We start from the raw sequence: 21,237 nt of genomic DNA on the forward strand, positions 1-21,237 counted from the left end.
CGCGCGCGACGGGTCAACCCGCGCGCGCTCCTGATCCACCGCCACCACCCCATCTACGCAATCCGATCGATCGCCACGAACCCTAGCTTAGCCAGATCCAATATAGGAGTATGAGTATACAGCTACCCATCCTTATAAATCCCGAATCCCGAGGCCACACATCTTCCCATGTCAGATCATGTCGACCATCCATCCAAAATATATATAGCAGCAGCTAGCAGCGATGATCGATCTCCATTTCACACGCTCGCTGCTGGGCATGGCGCTCATCATGTCGCCGTCGCCGCCGCTGCGAGCCCCCCTCCTCGCCGTCGCCGCCGCCATCGTGGCCGGATTGCTCCTGCTGGCGCCCGCCGCGGCGCAGCAGCCGCCCCCGCTGGTGCAGCAGTTCTACTACTACTCGCCCCCGCCGCCGTCGTCGCCCGTGGGAGGCGGAGGTACCGGCGGGGGCGGGCCCTCGCCGCCGACCAACCCCGCGCCGCCGGCGGTGCCGTGCAACTGCGGGACGACGACGGCGCCGGCGGCGCCCTCGCCGCCGCGTGTCTACAACTACAGCGCGCCTAGCGGCGGAGGCGGCGGTGGGGGCCAGCTCGCGTTCTTGTCCGGGTCGGCGAGGTCGACGTCCCACCTGCCGGGCGGCGGAGGGTGGCGCCATGCGCGGCTGCTTGCTTCTGCTGCTGCTCCTCTACTACTAATAGTATGGTGGTAATTGATATATTAGTCGCTTGCATTATTCATGATCCATATGTGTAAGTGTTCTCTGTAATTTTAGCTACAAAAGTCAAGATACAGTCACAGATGGCTGAGGACTGATCAGATCGAGGAGTTAATTAATTAGTCAAGGCACACGTATGAGTAAAGTCGTCGACTGATATACGGAATCTCTTTTGTTGCGAAATGGAGGACTCAAACTTGATCTTAAAGCTGAATGCAAGATAATGGTACTCCATTATTAATCGAGTCATAGGTGACAACTTCTAAATTCCTGATAAGAGTTTGTATATTTCATCGGAATTTGGTAAACAGAACACGTGAGTGTTGCGTTTTCTTTTATTGCTATAGTAAGTGAACGACCCGATAGGTCGGCTTCTAATAGTTAATGCGAAAACGTTCCCAAAGTAATGCACCAAAGGCCGCAACCTAGCTGAATGCAACTTAGGTTGTCAATGAGCTGAGCTCGAGCGAGCTCACCTACCTTAGGCTCAAGCTGGACACAAACTCAAACCAAACTCGTGTAATCTTCGAGCTTCTAGATAAGCTTGGTTCAAACTCGATCAAACTCAAGCTCGACTAGCAAGCTTGGCTTAGGCCCCATTCTAAAGTGGCAGGTTAATGTGCTGCTACCTACTATTCAGAGCGCCAATTCAGCTCAGCCCAGCTAAGTTTGCACTTTAGAATGGAGTCTTCTAAGTAGAAGTATGCATATTTTAAGAATATAATCTCTTAAAAATAATTAATTTTTAGTTAATCACATTAATAAAAGAGAAAAATATATATGGTACTAATACAAGCTACTTCCTTGTGTGGGTCACATACAAATGATATATTTGATGTTCTAGTTTATTAATAAACAATAAAAATCATATATTGTTAGGCACGTTAAGAGATCGAGCTCAGCTCGATAAAGTTAGTAGGCTTTGGTATAAGCTCGAGCTCGGTTTGTATAGAACTCGAGCGGAGCTCGAATCCAGCCTAGGGCGAGCCGAGCTCAAGTAGCTCGTGAACCTCAAGCCATTTTAATAGCCCTAGTGCAACCAACAGTAATACATCAAAGGCGCGCAACTATACGAATATTGGAAATTTTGACCAGACGAAAAGTTCCATGTTATGGGTTGTGAATCTGTCGAACGCTTATTCGGGAGAGACTTATTAGAGCAAGTCCGTGCTAGTGTGCCGGCCTACATCAGCCTCCGAAGGCTCTAGGCCATTGTTTTACACCGTATTGACAAAAGACAAACAATTAATAATAGGGGCAATTGCGCATCTGACCCTCTTTTTTTAAGCCTAACTACCATTTAACTCTCTTTTTTTTAACTTGGCTCATTTGACCCTTCTTTTTAAAATTGAAGATTCAATGTGACCATATTCTGTTAAGGGCATGTAACGGTGTTAATTGGAGCAAAAAATACCCCTTCTACCCTTGGTCAGTTGACCCTATTTTATCAAAAGTATAAATAAAATATTAAAAAAATTGGATAGCATAAGAAAACATGCAGCTTGTGAATACAAAAAAAACAGAATCCACGGCAATCGTCGTGGCCAACCAGGCGGCGGCGGCGCGAGTGGAGGAAGACGGACGCCAGCACGCACGCGGAAGAAGACGAAGGCCGGCGCGCACGCTGAGGAAGGAAGCGGCGCCCTGTGCAGAGCTCGAGCTCGTCGGCGTGCGGAGGGCGGGCGGCGGCAGCACGCGAGCAGAGGCGAGAGGCGCGGAGGACGAGTGGTGACGGCGCGCGAGTGGGGAGAGAGGTGCGGAGGACGGCGGCGAGCGCCAGCGAGCGCTGGAGAGCTTGCCGGAGTGGAGAAGGTGTCGCGCGTCGTTGCTGACCTGCAGTCTCTGAGACCACTGCCGCACCGCCATCATCAACCCGCCGCCACCAGATACGCAACCCGCATGCCTCGACGCTGCCGGATTCGTGGCTTGCACGCCCAGCCGCTGACGGATCATCCACCGCCACAACCCGAGCTCTACCGCCGTTGCTCCTCCTCGTCGTCGTCGAGCCGCTGCCGCTCCTTCCGCTCGCCACAGCCGCCGTCACCGCGCTCCTTTCTCCGTGCACGTGCCGTCGGCACCGCGGCGCCATGCCTCCGCGCGCGCCCCGCCTTGTCCTACGCCGCATGCACCCAGATAGATGGGGTTGGGACCGAATGAATGGATAGGGTTGAGTTGTCACCATGGGTATTTTGGTCAATTTGACTAGTAAATAGCACTATTTTCTTTTTTTCTAAATGAAACCCTAACAGTGTGGTGAAAGTAGGGTCAAACGGTGACTTCGATTTTGAAAAATGGGTCAAATAAGCAAACTAAAAAAATCAGGCTCATATTAGTAGTTAGGTTTCGAAATAGAGTCAAATAAGCAATTGTCTCTTAATAATATGTGGTTAGAAGGGTACGTTAAGGCAAATGGATAAAAAAAGGGTTAGCACTTGAACTTTACTTTAAGTTTATTTTTGAGTAAATTGCATTGGTGGCATACAAACTTAACATTTGGATGCAATCTAGTACACGAATTTACAAAATGCTCATTTCAGTACATAAACTTGTTTAATGAGTGCGAAACAAGGCCAAAATGGCAGACAATGACAAAGAATTTCTGAGTTGGAGCCTACTTAGAATGGCATGAGCATACATAAGGGGTCATGATACACGCTACATGTGCGAATAGCCTTTACTTGGTAATACCTCCGTTTCTAAAATTTGACACTGTTGACTTTTTTAAATATGTTTGACCGTTCATGTTATTCAAAAAAATTTAAGTAATTATTAATTCTTTTCCTATCATTTTATTCACTGTTAAATATACTTATATGTATACATATAGTTTTACATATTTCACAAAAGTTTTTGAATAAGACGAACGGTCAAACATGTGCTAAAAAGACAACGGTGTCAAATATTTAGAAACGGAGTATTTATTTTTGTTATTTCTTTGTTTTCAATTCATTGCATTCTTTAGCTATATTTCATATTATGTCCGTATAATCGGTATCCCTTATTATATATTTGGTTGAGCACATATATACATGTCAAGATGACATCATCCTGATGTGTGCCTGTGTGACATCCTAATAAACACAACTAAGTAGGTAGTAGGATTAACTAGGGCATGCTCATTTGAAGGTTCTCACGCACCAAATAAGTTTGTGCATCGAAATAAGCGTTTTGCAAGCTTTTGTGTATCGGGTTGCACCCACTTCACACGTTTCTGTACTGTCAGTGCAATTTACACTTCATTTTTTACCCTAAGCTACAGAACCTATACATGTTTGTCATTGGTTTGTTTGAAATGGAGATGATTTTCCTATTTCATACTTTTATGTTCCTGATGCAATGTCATTTAATTTGGTTCACAAAGTTCATGCTAGCAAAAAAATCACTATCATGTCAATCAAAACCACCATACAAATGTTCTTTAGAAAATATGTATCCGATTTTGAAAGACATGGGTGAAATAACTAGTTTTGTATTTGAGGATAAAAAATGGACTTTCACATAAACAAAAAAGGTAAAATTTATAGGTTGATTGTGTTAACTAGGTGACGTTTCAAACAGCCATTGTCCCCCTATATTAATGGCAGGGGTCAAAACCCTTCAATTGGACTCAAATATAACATAAAATCAACTCAAATCCTTTTCAAAAGTCACAAACTGACTTGGACCAGAAGTTTCTATACTGAAGAAGCGTGCGCTTTCTCTCTGTTTGATTAAAATAAGGCCATATTTGTTTAGGCTTATAAGCCAAAAAGTCTCTAAACAAACAAGCAGTTTTTTCGTTTGGCTTTTTTGAAACCATAAGCCACTCTAACACTAAGCCAAAAGCTAGGTTATAAAAGCATTTTTTTTGCTTATGTGAGGTAGATCTATGACTTCACCACTAAACTTAAAACATTAAATCCATCGACTTAATGTTCAGATAAGCCATTGATTGAAAAGTCTAAACTAATAAGCCTAAGTCTAAACAAAGAGTACCTAAATCAGCCAAAAGGTCCGATTCATAACAGCAAGTTTCAGAATGGAACTAATGTGCCCAAAAGGTCTGATTTTTCAGCAAATCAAATTCCGTCTCGAACTATGTCCATATACCTAATATATATTCCGATTGATATAGCCACATTGCACAGTGCCAAATGTTGGTGTAAATAATGCGCTTAATGAATATTTGGTGCCTTTTTCTGTGGAAGAAATGATCGGGACGATTGAATATGTGTATGCACAAAGAGAAACAGAGCATGCTCACTATGGGTTAATTGGGTATATCAGAATCCAATTGTGCAACTGTTGGTTATATCTTAGAGGAGAAAAAAGAATTACAATATCCTATTTGGCGAGTCTGTTAGTAAGAGGTAAGCTCTCAACTAGCTTGATATTTAATCATGTTTTAGAGAGGGTAAAATCTAAATCGAGAGAGCTCTCTATTTAGTTTTAATGGGAGACACCACATACATGTCTTCTTTGCTACACATGCATACTATGTTTGCTATTATGTCACATATATTTTTTCCTTATAAAAATTTTTTTCTTACATTACTTATCTGATCTACAATCCAATTACATCATTGAGTTCGTTGCAATTAAATCTTTATAACAAGATCTTACATGATTATATTATGATAAAAAATATTTATGTTTATAATTACTTTTATTATATTTGTAAGTTACTTTTATTACGTATTGGCTCCGATGTTGGGCTCAACAACAAAGGTCTGATAAGGACATAATGCTAATGAATAATGCATGCCGTAAACTTGAGTCAACGGTCATGCAACCCTTTGCCAACATGGGTGAAGATTCACAGATAGGATCCAATAATTATGTTGTCTTTATCTTGTGTTGGTTTTCATTAGCGTGTGCTTGCTTAATGTTTGGTTACAGTATGGTTGTGAACTCGTTGTTCTGTGAACGCTTTTGGGCGATGTTTTGAAATAATTGGTTGTAGTTCTTTGAGCAAAGGCCGGAATGATATTCCATTATCTAAAAAAATATAAATTAATTTTAGATTGATTAAATTATTTCTTATACATTCATAATGCTTTGAGTTGATTACTTTTATTATTGTTTTTAGTCAATTCCATAATTTATGCTGATTAAATTTAATTTATAGATATACTCATATTTTTATCCCTGCAACAGACTAATGTTGTAACAATTTATTTCCATTTTGTGCTAAGTTACTTTTATGATTTATGTAAAATAATTTTAGACTTTATTAAATTTAATTTCATAAATGTATTTACTTGAAAATCTTCTCTACACTTTGCTTGTGAATTTATTTACTCCACATAGTTTCTTACTTCAACTCAGTCATAATGTAATTATTTCTAGTATTATAGAGAGTTACTTATATTGCATATCTAAGTTACTTCTACAATTTAAATAAATTACTTTGAAATTAATAAATTTTTTAAATATATTCAAACATGGATCTTGTTTTGTCACATATTTTGAGTAGAGTACAATGATGCAAATAGATCTTAAAAATAATATGTGATTTAAAAGATATCATTTAAGAGGTTAAAAAAAGACACACACCATAGACTAAAGGGGATTTATATATGGGATGCAGTGGTCTCTTGTTAGTACTAACACACTACCGTGCACTACCTAGTCACATCCTTTAAAGAGATCAACAATGTATATATATAGATTTTACATTTAATAGCCAGTTGGGGTGTAGAATAAATAGGGTACACCCCTATTCAAAGCTATACCCCCTACACCGGATGGTTGAGGGGTGGGGGTGTGGAAGAGTTTGACTTGGTTGGTGAGGGAGCAATAAAATAGCAAAAGACCAGTGCCTTTTTTGATATAGGCGGATTTACTTTATATTTAGCAGTGTCCAAGGCTTAGAGCTCCTTTTTCAAAAAATGACATGGATACCAAAAGTTCTTTCACTTGCATATATTCTAGGACACGTATATAGATAGAGGTGGAACTGCAACAACCAAAAGCCAACAATTGAGTCATGGCTGATAACACACGCTTGTCTCGTATGGAGAAGACAACCTTCTTCTCTTTCTCTTAATTTACTTCCACGCCATAAAACATATACTTAGCTGACAACACTTAGTCTCCTTTTTTATAGAATGCTCGCTTCCTGAACCGCTGAATGACATGTTTTCCTCAAAACTTCCAATATCGAATTTTCCCTTAAGAAATCAAATAAATCCATTTTTAAAGTTTATATTAGTAATAATCAATTAATCACACATTAATTACTTGTCTTGTTTTACGTGCCATTTATAAGATCAGACAATCCTTGGATTTGAGAATAGAGCCTTGGTACCGTTAATGTGACACTACTTACAGTTGTATGTTTATTTATCAAGATCACCTTACTTGGATAGTTCATTTTGAGATCATCCTTTTAAATGTAAAAAAGATATAAAATGACAAGGTACCAACTCACCCGGCTGGCATGGAGCCAATTATGAGTAATTAAGGGGATTTGCATTTGAGGGAAGTAGACTGAATTGATTCTATTAAAAAAGAGAACTATGCACTGCACTTCAGCATATAAGGGAAACTATTCAGCTTCTTATGTCCCAAACATTATGAAGTTTTTGGTATTGATCTAAGGCGCAATAACAAAAAAAATGGAGACTAATTACCAAGTTCCTTTTTTTGTTAATATCTGACAATAAATAGCAGCAAGCAAATATGTGTGTAGTAAAAACCTAAGAAAAGTACAAATGCTTCGAAAGATCATTGTGAAAAAAAAGGACTCTTTTCCATATAGCAACAAGATTTACACTGTGGAAAGACCGGAAGTGCAGGAGAACAACAAAAATAAAAGCAAGGTGCGGTTTGATTGCATAAAAAACATGTGCAGTTTGTGGACCAACATCTTATATGAATGCCTTTATAAATATTTGTAGAGCACTCTATTTCATAATACTCTTTTGCCAAAGATATATATATATATTAGAAATAACACAAAACAGATGCTTCACAAAATCTTCTCCAGACTTGTGGCAAAGGTTGTCCTTGGCAAAAATGAATCCAATTTTATACTCTTGGAACATCTCAAGTGAAATTTAATAGGAGTGCAACCCACATACTTCCCCAACACCAGATACTATAAAAAATGACCAAACAGCATTGGGATATATAAAAACATTATGACTGCCACCAAATATTAGAAATATCATTTAGCATAATCAGTAATTGTAATAGAAAATGGAAAACAACAGAGCAGGTTTTTATGTTTCAATCGTTTGTGATCAGTAAATTTGTAGCATCAAAGGGAAGGAGAAAAAAAAAATCAAATGCAAGAACTTTTATAACATCAGAATTAAAACTAAATAAGAACGTTCAGTTCAAATGCAGGAAAATAGCAGTCACAAAATGTTATAGCCAAATCTTTCCTCAGTGCAAATTCTGCATAAAAGATGTGAGCGGTGGAGCATAATAATAGTAACATATTATTCAAAAATAAAACATAATCATGTAGCATTCTCTTAGGGGTAAACTATTGAAATAAATTATTCAGAAATAGTTGAAAGTATCAGCTATCATCTCTTAGACTATTACTCTTTGTTTTAACTACAAGCAAGATACATAATTTGGAATATCAATTTAGTAGTCAGTCAAATTAAATACTGCATTATCACTTTTCTGATTTGATTATGACAAGTTTCATACAAAATAGAGAACAACATACAGAGCTCTATTGCTTGTGCTTGATTAAGTGTTTGCGGCCCTTGAAAGGTACATTAGTTGGATAGCAGCCTTCTTCACATCATCTTCGTATTGTTGGCCCTGTGTTAGCAACGGTTCTGATTGGCATCCCTCCATCATCATCCTCACTCCAAAATCTACCTCCTTTGCATTCTTATTATTTTTCCTCAATCCCCTCCAGAGTGGAACCTCGTTTCTACTCGTCTTCCTCTTCTTGTCTTTGCTCCTCTTACCTTCTAACTCAAGAGCATCAATTCCCTTTCTGTGATATCGGATCCCACAAGCATTGCACAAAGACTACATAAACATATCGTAATTGAAAAAAGAATTGGCCTCAAATCAACAAGCTCTGAGCAACATATAGGTGCTATATCTAGATGATTTATAGATCTATTCTTTACCTTGGGGCCAAAGGGGCCGTTGCGCCATACCGATGTTTTGCTGGTTTGGCAGTGGGAACAAATCCTCGGATAGTTTAGATCTAAAGGAACAACAACCTTCAACGCCAAAACACCAAGATGGTCATATGAGTTTGTGATAATTATAGCAGGAAGAAATTGAGTACAATCTAAGCTTCCGATCCTTAGGTTACCTTGTGGAGGGAGGACTCAGGTTCCATTGGAGAGAGCACAGGATCTTGAGCACAGCCTGGCTTTCTTGTTTCTATGTGTATCTGTGTGCGGGAGGAGGTAGGATGGATATTTTGGGAGGTTTTAAAGTTTTGATATCCGCACATTGAATAAAAAAAGGAAATAACGTGAAATCGAACACAATTGTGTATACATCCATATTTGTGATAGGGTGAGGTGCTTTCAGATTTACTTTTACAGAATCATTTTATATGTTTTATAAGTTCCCATTCCTACTAGGAAAAAGTCGGAATTACACCCCTAAACTATAGGGACAGTACGAATTACCCCCTAAATCACAAAACTAGACATTCTTCATCCTTAGCTTTTCATACCAGACGAATTACTTCCCTCACTCTGGAGCGGTTTTGGTCCTACATTGCACACATGTGGCAATTCAATCAGCATAAAAAAAATAAAAAACAGTGGTCCACATGTTAGTTTTGATTTGTGGATTTAAACATTTTAGAAAATAAAAAAAACCAGAATTGACATGTGGGCCCATCACTTATTAATTTTTTATGCTAACTGGACTGTCACGTGTGCGCCACGTAGGACCAAAACCGCTCCAGAGCGAGTCAGAGGATAATTTGTCGGTATGAAAAGTTGAGAGTGAAGGATGTCTAGTTTTGTTGTTCATAGGATAAATTCGTAATGGCCATATAGTAGTTTTTGGGGTAATTCGAACTTTTTACTTCCCATTAAGGTGTAAAACTATCACACGCAAGCTTCTGTTCCATGCTTGACATTTTTGGTCGTCGTCTTCTTCTTCCTCTTCTTGCAAAATAGGCATGGGCTTAGTTAGCTATATTGTCAGCAAATTAGCTTTCGGAGGAGAAGAGCTCACATCTTGGACTTTTTCTTGTAAGACTCACACACAAAACTAAAAAGGAAGCATTCATACGATATAGATATCTCCACAAAATCTTAATTCTAAACACAAATCACATATTGAAAAATAAAAAGGAAAATTCAACATATGAAAATTAGATAGTACAATTCATCCCGAATTTGTCTCCTTTTTTTTCAACGTACATATTGAGTAAGATGCATGATTTTGGTGGAGTGATAAGACATTACTATACTCTTTACTATACTCTACCGTGTTGGGTTTTTTAGATTTCTTAACAACCATTTGCATTAAATTTGAAGAAAAATATACAGGATGGGGTATTCCCTCGAGAGATTAGAATCCACTTAAGCGTACTCCATCTTTTTTTAGAAAGTAGGATGTTCTGGAGTGACATGTGTACAGTACACGATTTTGACAGATTGACCACTATATTTCTTTTACAAAATATGGATATGAAAAAGAAGACAACTACTATATCAATGAGACTTTTCATGAAAAATTAATAGGGTCAAAATTAAGAGGAAAACTGGGTTCATGGTATCCCAATTAGTATACTCCCTTCGTTTCATACTATAAAGTATTTTGACTTTCTTTTTAAGTTTGAATAAGTTCATAAAAAATGGTAACATTTTTAAGATAAAACAAATATATTATTAAAATCTATCCAATGCTCGATTTAATAATACAAAATTGGTGTTATATTTAATTTTTAATAAACTTGATTAAATTTAAAAAGTAAACGGAGTACATTTCTGTGTTAGCAGTATTTTCAATATCGGTTCTCTACTTATATTTTTTTTCACAACAACAGCAACATACAGGAAAAATAATTGCCCCAAGGGATTAACCCGGTGACACAGATCTGCAACCAAAACAAATGCAACACTAAACACCAAATGCAACATTTGTCACACAAGTCCCATGGTTGCCTTTGGTCTGATTTTTGCTTGTTATATTTAATTGGAAATGTAACCTATGAAGATGCACAAAACCATCGACTATAGGATATAGGATATGGCTCGGGGTAATACTGAATAGTGGTCCATCTTTTTTTTTTTGAAAGTAGGATGCCCTGGACATGGGTACTATGCCAATACATGGTTTTGATATATTGATCGCCCATATATTTCATGGTATATGCATATGAAAATAAAAACAAACTATTATAGAAGGGAGATATTTCATAAAAAAATTTGTACCATTGTTCTTTTATACATCACCGATAAAGTAAGAGGAAAATTGGCTGTATAGTTCCTCAAATGTTGTACATTTCTGCACGGAGAGAGTATTTTCAATACGAATGCTTACATTTTTATTCACAACATAAACATGAAAATAATAAATTACTCTGGTGAGTTAACCCATAGACCAGTGCATTGGTGTCACGGGAAACCATAGACGCGATGTAATTTCTACTACAAATCACTGTTTACATCTTGTTTATAAGTGGTGACGATCGATGGTATATATAATAGAGAGGACACCGATGATCTTATATTTGTGACCAAAACAAATACAATTACCTTTTTTTGAAAAAAAAACAAATGGAACTAAAAGTAAACACCAAAACGAGACAGGAAGATAGAAATGTAACATTTGTCACACAGGGCACACTCCCCTCTCCTAAAACAAAGGTCAGCCCATGCTAATGCAGGGCAGGAAAGAACAAGTCCCTGACCACTCATGGACACCATATGCATGCAGCGGTGAGAAGCGTAGTATAAAACCCCATCCAACCCCTCCCCATTTCTGCCTCAACCACTACAACACAAAAAAGCGAGAGAGATCTCTCCCGAGCTCGATCCGGTCCACCGCGACACGAAGACGACCATGGCGATGGCTCGCTCCCAGCTTGCCGCCGTGTTCCTCGCCGTCCTCGTCTCGGTGGCGCCGCTCGCCGGCGCGGCGGACAACCTCCAGGACGCGTGCAACCGGACGCTGTTCCCCAAGGTGTGCATCCAGGCGCTGACGACGAACCCGGAGAGCCGGACGGCGAACGCGCGGCGGCTGGCGGAGCTGTCGGTGTACGTGGCGGCGGAGGTGGGCACGGCGGTGGCGGCGTTCGCGCACCACGAGCTGAACGGCGTGAAGGAGGACGCCCTGTTCAAGTGCGTGGACAGCTGCTCCGACGACATCGAGGAGGCGGTGGCGCACCTCAGCGCGCTCACCCGCGAGCTCACCGACGCCAAGTTCCTCGAGGTCAAGGCCTGGCTCTCCGCCACGCTCGGCGGCTCCTCCACCTGCGAGGACACCTGCAAGGACGCCCCCATCAGCGAGATCAAGAACGCCGTCGTCACCAAGAGCCTCGAGTTCGAGAAGCTCCTCCGCGTCACGCTCGACCTCATCACTGAGGCCTCCGGCTCCATGTCCGCCGACGTCGCCCTCCCGCCCGCCACCGGCGCCGCCGGCGGCGGCTATGGCTATGAATCCAGCAGCGCCGCCGCCGCGCCGGCGCCTTCCGAGTCCGACTCCGACGTCGGCTCCGGCTCAGGCTCCGCCGCCAGCGCGCCGGGCCCGAGCCCATCCGACGACACCGGCTACGGCGGCTCCTCCGGCAGCTCCTCCGGCAGCCCATCCAGCAGCCCATCCAGCAGCCCCTCCGGCAGCCCCTCCGGCAGCCCCTCCAGCAGCCCCGCCGGCAGCCCCGCCGGCGGCCCCACCGCCGGCGGCCCTGCATCTGGACCGTCGTCGTACGGCGCCGCCTCTGGCCCCGCCGAAGGGCCGTCGTCGTCCGGCGCCGCCTCTGGCCCCGCCGAAGGGCCGTCGCCGTCCGGCGCCGCCGGCCCCGCCGAAGGGCCCTCGTCGTACGGCTCCACCGAAGGGCCGTCTCCATCGCCGTCGTCGTCCGGCTCCGCCGACGCGCCGGGACCCGGCGCCAGCGCACCGGATTCCGAGGAGTACTGAGCGACGTACGGCGCATGCATGGCTACACAGATTTTTCCTTCTTCATATCACCATTTCTTTTTCTCCAGTCTTCTTTGAATAATCCGTTGACACTAGCGAAGATTATGATGGGTTGATCATTAAGCCTACGTAGAAAATCCATTGACATAATTATTACAATGGTGTATGGGGAAAAGGGGAAAAATATTAGTATGGTTTATGAGGATTATTTCGGATCAAGAAATGAGGCCCATATAGGAGAGATGGCATGTGGCCCCAAATGGGAGATTTTTATTTTATTTTATTTTTTTGGGAAAAGGAGATTTTTTTATTATTATTGTAATATTGTTATATGTTGTATTGGTTTTCTTTGATGAAATTATATCTGTTCTAAGTGCTAGCTCCATGACTCCTTTTTTTTTCATCTGATTTTTCTCGGTGTTCAAACTTGGCTCAAACATAGGGTGATTCTAATTATGACATCGGCGTTGGCATGGTAGTGTTGCATTATGCTAAATAGTTTTGAATTTTGAAAATTAGTAAATTACCCCAGCAAGCTCATAAACAAATAAACTTTTATGAAAACAAGTACTTGTATTCTGATTGAGACAAAATTTATCTAGGTTATAATCCTATAATGTGCATATTTTTTTGAAACTTTTTTCATTCCTAAATCTGAATATTCAACTGCATATATGTATTTGACTTTGTTAAGTTGCTAAATTACTTCAAACAATTTGGAAAAAGTTGCAATTGCACACTCCCTCTGTCCCATAAAATATTCCATTCGTCCCAAAATATAAGCATTTTTAGACTTCGATTTAGTCTTCGAGATGCTAATTTGACCAATAATATCTATAAAAATAAGATATTTTAAATAAAAAGACTTGCATATTATGGTAATTTGTTTAATAATAAATCTAGTAACATCAATTTTACATAATTGATCTTTTTATTTTTTTTTATTAATAGTCAAAGTTAAAAATGATCGACTTAACACTATGTTAAAAATGCTTATATTTTAGGACGGAGGGAGTTCACATATAGAATTGGATGTAACATATCCTAAAACAATGAATCTGGATAGGAGATTGTTCAGATTCATTGTACTAGACTACACCACATCTAATTCTAGGTTTTTTTTTCTTTTGGGGCGGAAGGAGTAGTATGGAGTTTTTGAAACCTAATCAAATTAGGCATATAGAAACTATTATAATAGTTGTTCGATAAAAAATAGTTTCATCCATATTTTGAAACTATTTTCCGTATGAATTATATTTATTTCGGTGTATTAAAATATCTTGGTTGGCACTTGGCAATGCCCCCATTGATCAGATAACTGTTTTCTGAGGATCTTATTAATTTTTAGGACCTTTATATTTTGTATTCTTATTGGGTGAATTCCTCCCAACCTAATAAACCGTTACCGTACATCACCGTGTCATCATCTATCGAAATTTCTAAGTAGTACCTAGAGTACTCCCTCCATACCAAAATATAGCAACATTGTATCGTGTGATATTTTACACGATACAATATTGCTATATTTTGGGACGGAGGGAGTAGTAAATAGTGGTTTTGGTCTTGTTTCAAATTTTAATGTTAAAAACATCGCGTTTTGATGACCGGACAGAGAGTAGTACTAGTAAACTTCTTGAGCTTACACGTTTTGATACCTGTGATGTTCGAATAAACTTTCATGGTATGTGCCCCTCCGCTTATACACGTTGTAGTAAAACGCGCCTTTACAAAGCACAGAAGTACGTTTCCCCTTCACGGAGGCGTAAACATCGCGCATACTGGATAGAGGGGAAGGCAGCGAAACACCGATGGAGAGCAACTGTCCACACACATGCCCGTCCTGCCATGGCTCGCGGCGGCGGCGACGACGCCCGTGCGCCGGTCGCCGCCGCTCCCCGCTACTCCGCGTGCCCTGCTCCGACCGCCGGCCTCTTCCTTCCCTCCCTGGAGCAACTGCGCGAAGAGCGGGCTCCCGCCGCGGGGGCCATTCGCCACCGCAGCTGACACCCCCCTCGGGGGTTCGCTCCCTGAGCCCGAGGAGGAGCGCGACACGCTCCTCGACGGCGCGCTCCGGGCCGCACGATTCCGCGACGAGGAGTCCCGCCGCCCAGGTCAGCGATGGGGGGTGCATCTTTTGTGTTGCTGGCTTTGCTGCTGCTCATCTTTTGCTTGTGCCGCCGATTCCGTCGGAACTGGCAGTGCGCGCTACCTGTTCGACGAATTGAGGGGAATGATTTTGTTACCCCCCCCCCCCCCCCCCCCCCCGGCGGCGCATGCAAAGTCATAATTTCAACAGCAATGTGCTTATAGATTAGTTGTTGTAAATTATTTGGTAACACCTGTTTTCAAGTCTGCCAATCTTAAGCAGCGTGCACTTTTTTTTAAAAAAAACCAACAGCAATGTGCATATTGATTACCTAATATTGGAAATCTTTATTTATTAAAGTATGACATTAGTACTATTTCAGCACCATATACAAACTTTTTATGCAAATTACATGTTTTTACAGTGACGTGCTTTAGTTGCTTGTTCATTTATTTTTCTGATGAATTAGCTAGAACAGAGTTTTGTCTCAGTCCCACATGAGACAGATTTAACGCAGTTGTTTAGAACTTTGAATCATGAATTGCTCTTTCTTCGCAAAGTTCAGAATTCAGATGATAATCCCTGTAGAGTATCATCTGATTTTTTAGGAGAAGGCCACACATGGCTATATATGATTGTATGTCAAAATTCTAATGTTTCTCAGTATTATTTTTGTTGCAGATCCTCTTTTTATTGACCCATATGCAGCTGTTCTACTTTCACTTGATGTGGCAAGTGAAGATAAAGATCTTCTAGCTTTACATTTAATGCCAAGTGCAGAACATTATAGGCTAGTGACCAGATATATTGATGACAAATTGCAACATTTCATAAGCAATTCAGATGATCTTAGACAGGTACTGAAATTTAACTTGTTACGATGAATCTGTCCGCATAATCTGTGGAGAATTTGCTGGCTTATTCCTAATAGATTGTTCTGTTGACAGATGGAATGGACACTCGTCCTTACAGGCTAAGCTGGCCAAGGTTGTCTGTTGTGTATGATGTATCACCTAGAAGAGTCTTCATTACTGCATCACAGCAACTCAGAGGTATAGTCATGTTTTATGCTATCACAAATTGTTTTTAAGGAACTGGTGCATTTTCGACTGTCATTTGTAAGATGCAAGTCCTTTTTCTTTTGAGGGACTAACATGCGAGTTCTGACTATCCAGAAATCTGAAACAGCAAGATCTCTCAATTGAGATTAAAGGCAATATTTATCCTTGATTCATTTATCTTTTATTCTTCTCTACTGCTCCATGTGTATTTTGTACAAAGGAGGATAAATGGATAATAGCTGTATGAAACCTTAGCATGGGAGAAATATGCAACATCTGGTGATCTGATCATAGGGGGAGAGACATAAAGGAGGGAGAGGGGCATTGGAAAAAAACATAATTTTTATTCATTGCTTGTCTCCAATAAATCTTCGGTTTGCCTTGTATTGGGCTGGCCCTAATAACTCAAACTAAACTTTACATGTTCTGAAGATTTAGTCCTAACTTAAAGTTAAGGGTACTCTGCTGCCAACCATGATAATAAACTCTTGTTTTTTTTTTTTTTCCCTTTTGGGTGGGTGAACTAAGATAAGTAACTTATCCTCTATGTTACTCAGCCAGCCGTTGTTTGTTCAAGTTCTGTGGGAACATCTGCTACTGTGTGTGTCACCTGGCTGGCCAAGCTGTATAAGCACATTACAATAGCAATGATATAGCAATTAGAGCCCCCCATGCTATCTATCTTTTACATTTCTCAAAAGAAATCTGATGATTCAAGGGTTGCCACAAACTCATGTACATCTATACTTCTTTTTTAATGAAAAAAGAAGTATAGATGTACATGAGTTTTTGATGTACATCTATACTTCTTTGAAAACAAGGTAATGGTGTTAGTGAATCTGCCAACACACAACCTGCACACTGTACTTTTATGAGTTGCTCTCTGAATTTCTTTGGTTGTTACATAGTAGACCTTCTATATGCTTCTTTCTTCTAAAAAAAATCAAAATTTAATATACTTTGGAATGATTCTTGTAACTCAAAAAAGTGAAGGACATGTTTGATGCAAGAATCATCATTTATTTCGTTTCAATAGTATTATAGATAAAATATGTATGATTCATTTTCATCCGTAGCAAACACGTATGTAGTTAGCTAACCTTTTCTTTTTTTTAAAAAAAAAATCTTGTGATATGATAGGAGCCGGAGCAAAAATATCACGGAACTGTGTTGTACTTCATACTTCTTCAGAGTCTCCTGACTTGCAAGCGGGCTTGAATAAAAATGGCTTCAATGGGAATAGGCCGAGCTTGTGGGTACTGCAGGTAACTTACTCCACTATGTCCTTCCGCACAAAATTTCGATACTAATCATTAAATTTATTGTTATATTCCCCTTTGCAATTAATCAAATTTGTACATGGATTTGTTGTTAAGGTTTTTTCTGGTACTGCACTCTAGTCTAGGTTTTGGAGTACAAGGACTCAAGGACATACCCAAACCCTAGGCTAGAATAAATATAAAACAAAAATACACTTAACATTGGTAGCTCTACTGCAATAATGCTGCAGCAGGGCAGTGGAGCTACATTTGTTTTTTTTTTCAAGTGTTATTGATCAAATAAGCAAAATCAACTTACAAGAATTAAATCAATTGATGTGTTTTTAGATTTAAGGATTATGTGCTAGCACAAATCCTCAAAACCAATAAAGGGCACTCTTTTTATGCAAAGCAACACTTACATATGCACCTAACTTAAAAACTCCTGGTGCTTCCGTTAATATGTAAATCACCAGCATATTGGTTGTGACATATTATGCAAAATTATCACTTTCTACATGTTCATACCAGCCATTGCATCCATGTGTTCAGAAATGGTTGCAAACTGGTAGGAACTGTGTAGTGTCTTGTTTTAGGGTTGGCTCAGGGTGCTGCAGTAAGTTCTGGAATCGAGTTATTTCTCTGTTGTTTTACACTGAATATCCACACAGCAGGGTGAAATGTTAGGTTTTCAGAAACATAGGAAAAAGTTACTAATATGTTAGATTGGAAATTAACCAGAAAGCAGCATTCTTGCAAAAGAAAAACAATATTTCAACAGGCAAAATGAGCAGGTCTTCCTGAGTATTTTAGGAAGAACTGGAAACTGCCCCTATCTGGTTTTGTCTCTTGGTTCTGGTTTTAATTAGTGAGGTATCATGCCAAGGTTGGAGAATTTTCTGAAAGTATGGTTTTGTTAAACCTGGTGTTTACTGACTTGCTATGTATATTCACAATTAGCTATTTTAACAGCAACTACAGCACCCTTAGCTCTGCTGAGAGGGCAATTCCAGTACCTCTTATGATACCTGGTGTTCATGAGCTTATTGGCACCAGCTAGTGGACAGTATTTGAAGTAGGCCAATATTAATGTTTCATGGTTTATAACTTATTTTGCATTGTACACATGAAACTAATCAGATGATGGGATGAGTAGGTCATAAAGTGATATTGCATTTGAATGATTTAACATGATGATGGATAAATATATGTTATTGTTATGGATGGGGGAAATTTCACACTCTTTTGGTAGATTATGCAGCGCATGTCATTGATAAATTTGATCTGCAAGAGAGGAAATGTGAGTGGAAGAGTGGAAAGGGGGTCTGTGCTATATATCTCTCTAGAGTAGACGATAATTTTTTTTTCTCCTATGGCTTGATGGAGTTTTATTTGCTTTAGCTTGACTAGCTACCTGGTTTTGTATGCTGACACTAAAATGTGCACTGATGTTATTTTTTGCCATCCATTTGAGTACATCCAAGTCCTTATGGCATCACTCAAATAGGAAAGCTAACTGCATTTTGTATTTTTGTGTCATGAATTTGTTCTGGCATTGCAGGGTTTACCTTTGTTCACTTTTAAAAGCTTGGAGGACCTTTTGCTTGTCATTGGCAATTTAGCAATGAAAGGGAGTATCTTTATAGGGGAGGTGCCACGTTTTACGCAGTGGGGAGCAGCAACAGACATGGTTGGCTAAGTACATACTAGAAAATTTGCATATATTATTTTAATTTGGCTCATCAAGTAACAGTTCCCTTCTACATTGCACAGGCCTCAGAGCAAGACAGGCTGGAAAACCTTTTCTTTACTCAGGGTTTTCGTGTTAGCTTTGTTCACTATGAAGAAGTGGCAAAGGATGTTGGCTTAGGTCTAGACTCTCCACCGGAAATACATGGTAGAGCTCTTTTTATTGCAGAACAGCTGCGTTTCTCAGATGCTCAGGTAATGAAACCAACTCTATTCCTTCGACATGGATTCTAACTTCAATGATTCTGGGGGTTGGCGTGAGCTCTAAAAAAATATCACTCTCACATCTGGAAATTGCCCATAACCTTTTGATTGCAATATCTTGAGAGATTGAAGAGCCAAGATATCAGTTTGTTCTTTTCCTTTCCTTTTTCTTTTCGGAAAACGAGGTTGGTGGGCCCTCATGAAGAAAAACATGACACACGAGTTAGAGCGGTGAACTTCATGAAACATCCATACAAAACTTTGACTCAGAAATTGCAAATCAGCCAACCAATCACCTTTCCCATGCTATGTAGGAGGTAGGAACATCTGCATTTGTTATTTTCATCACTTATAGAGTACTCTTAGCTTTTTTTGTAACCCTTAATTTAATTTTGTTCTGAATAAATTGTCAAGTTACATATTGAAGAAACTTTCCAGGTTTATATAAAGAAAATCTAGCTGTTAAAAGCACACCTTAATTGATTCAGTGCATTTTGGTAATATTCTACTGACAGTACATGTATGATTTTATTTTTCTTCTTTTGCCAAAACTAATGTGTAAGCACCCAACTATTTCACTTATAATAAATTGCCCAAAGTCAAAATCTTTTGATGTAAGCCCTTTAAAGCTTCAACTGTTCATATGTAACGTTTAGCCTTCTACATTTGGTTTTGTTGATATGAGCCTCTCAACTGTCTGATTTTGTTCATCGAGGTCCTTCATTACTTACAATTTTCCCATGAGAGTTTTGTAAGTAATTTATCTATTACTACACCTTAAATTTAAGGTAATCAGTTGTTATTGGTGTTTGAGTCTTATTAATGTCCTTCAGAGAAAGATACCTCTGGTGTATGATTTACTAAAACAATTATCATTTGCTAGTCCACAGTTGCTCATATTTGTTGATGCGCCCCATTGTTAATCATATAGCCATGAACCCTCAATTAGTTGAGATCTTATAGTGCAATTTTGTTTATTTGATCTCTGGCTTGATAGATGGAGAGCTTCCGGATGCATTTTGAAAGAATAGAGGATGATGCCGATGAAGACGGATTCGAGGAACTTTAGTCCAATCTATGATGCTTGATGGCTCTTGAAAAATGATGCTCGATGTACTTGAAACTTGAGAATGTTTTTGACTTGTGTGGGATTGGGAATATACCCTGGAAAGAGAGAGCCTGTAAATGTATGCATTAGATTGTATTATTCAAAACAGATGTATGCATTAGATTCTTGCGAGCAGAAAGTTTCCGTATGGAAACATGTAATAATCGGCATGTTTTTCTGTCATCATTTATATGGCTATATGTTTACTGGGATGTCTCAGATGTCTGTGATTGCCACATATTTATGAATCAAATTTCTTACAAAGAATAGTTTGGTTGTGTTATAGGGAGAGTTAATGGGGCCGCCCCTAATGAGTGACTGGTTGTGCGGGAGCGTGGGCGCGCGACCAGTCCGTTTCTACTGCTGCTGCTGCTACTGCTCTTTTAGTAGTAGTACTACTCCTACTCCTACTGCTCCTACTACTGCTGCTGCTCTGCTCCTGCTACTACTACTAGCGCGCTGCTGCTGCTGCTGCTACACTAGTAGTATTACTACAACAATACTATTATGTGTATATATACTTTGTATGCACGTATATAAACTTTGTATTGATAAAATATAAAGTTTATACATGTGTATACATAGTATATATATACGTATATATAATTTTATATAAAAATATACATGTATATAAATTTTGTATATGTGTATACAAACTTTGAATACGCGTATATAAACTTTGTATAGGTATATATTAAAAACCAAGAGAAAAAAACACGAATACAAACTTTGTATGTGTACAAATATAAAATTTGGTATACATACAAATATAAACTTTGCATACGTACATCTTAAAAAACCGGAAAAAGAAAGAGAGAAAAAAAAGGGAAAAACCAAAACAGAGAGGAACCGAAAAAAAAGGGAAGAGAAACCGAAAATAAACCAAAACAGAAAAAGAACCGAAAAAACGGAAGAGAAAAAAAACCAAAACAGAAAAACCGAAAAAGAGCGCGGGCGCAGTCCGCCGCCCCCCTCCGCACGCGACA

At 39.7% G+C, this 21,237-nt stretch overlaps 3 protein-coding genes across 3 annotated transcripts; 2 read left to right on the plus strand and 1 right to left on the minus strand.

Annotated features, from left to right (window-relative positions):
* Nucleotides 1-8,404: 8,404 nt before the first annotated feature.
* On the minus strand, nucleotides 8,405-9,017 carry LOC127778991 (GATA transcription factor 15-like). The gene is made up of 3 exons (XM_052305641.1): nucleotides 8,991-9,017; nucleotides 8,800-8,895; nucleotides 8,405-8,695 (listed from the first exon to the last, which is right to left on the minus strand). The coding sequence occupies exons 1-3, from the start codon at nucleotides 9,015-9,017 to the stop codon at nucleotides 8,405-8,407; spliced, it is 414 nt and encodes a 137-aa protein (XP_052161601.1).
* Nucleotides 9,018-11,639: 2,622 nt separating this feature from the next.
* Nucleotides 11,640-13,086, plus strand: LOC127778987 (uncharacterized). Its single transcript, XM_052305637.1, has one exon. It carries the CDS (start codon nucleotides 11,711-11,713, stop codon nucleotides 12,782-12,784), a length of 1,074 nt encoding a protein of 357 aa, XP_052161597.1. The 5' UTR covers nucleotides 11,640-11,710; the 3' UTR covers nucleotides 12,785-13,086.
* Nucleotides 13,087-14,580: 1,494 nt separating this feature from the next.
* Nucleotides 14,581-20,682, plus strand: LOC127778266 (O-methyltransferase 1, chloroplastic). The gene is made up of 7 exons (XM_052304845.1): nucleotides 14,581-14,895; nucleotides 15,552-15,727; nucleotides 15,802-15,922; nucleotides 17,072-17,196; nucleotides 18,752-18,880; nucleotides 18,964-19,134; nucleotides 20,141-20,682. Exons 1-7 carry the CDS (start codon nucleotides 14,616-14,618, stop codon nucleotides 20,210-20,212), a joined length of 1,074 nt encoding a protein of 357 aa, XP_052160805.1. The 5' UTR covers nucleotides 14,581-14,615; the 3' UTR covers nucleotides 20,213-20,682.
* Nucleotides 20,683-21,237: the final 555 nt, after the last annotated feature.

This window comes from Oryza glaberrima, chromosome 7 (genome assembly GCF_000147395.1).
Source record: "Oryza glaberrima chromosome 7, OglaRS2, whole genome shotgun sequence".
NCBI lineage: Eukaryota > Viridiplantae > Streptophyta > Magnoliopsida > Poales > Poaceae > Oryza > Oryza glaberrima.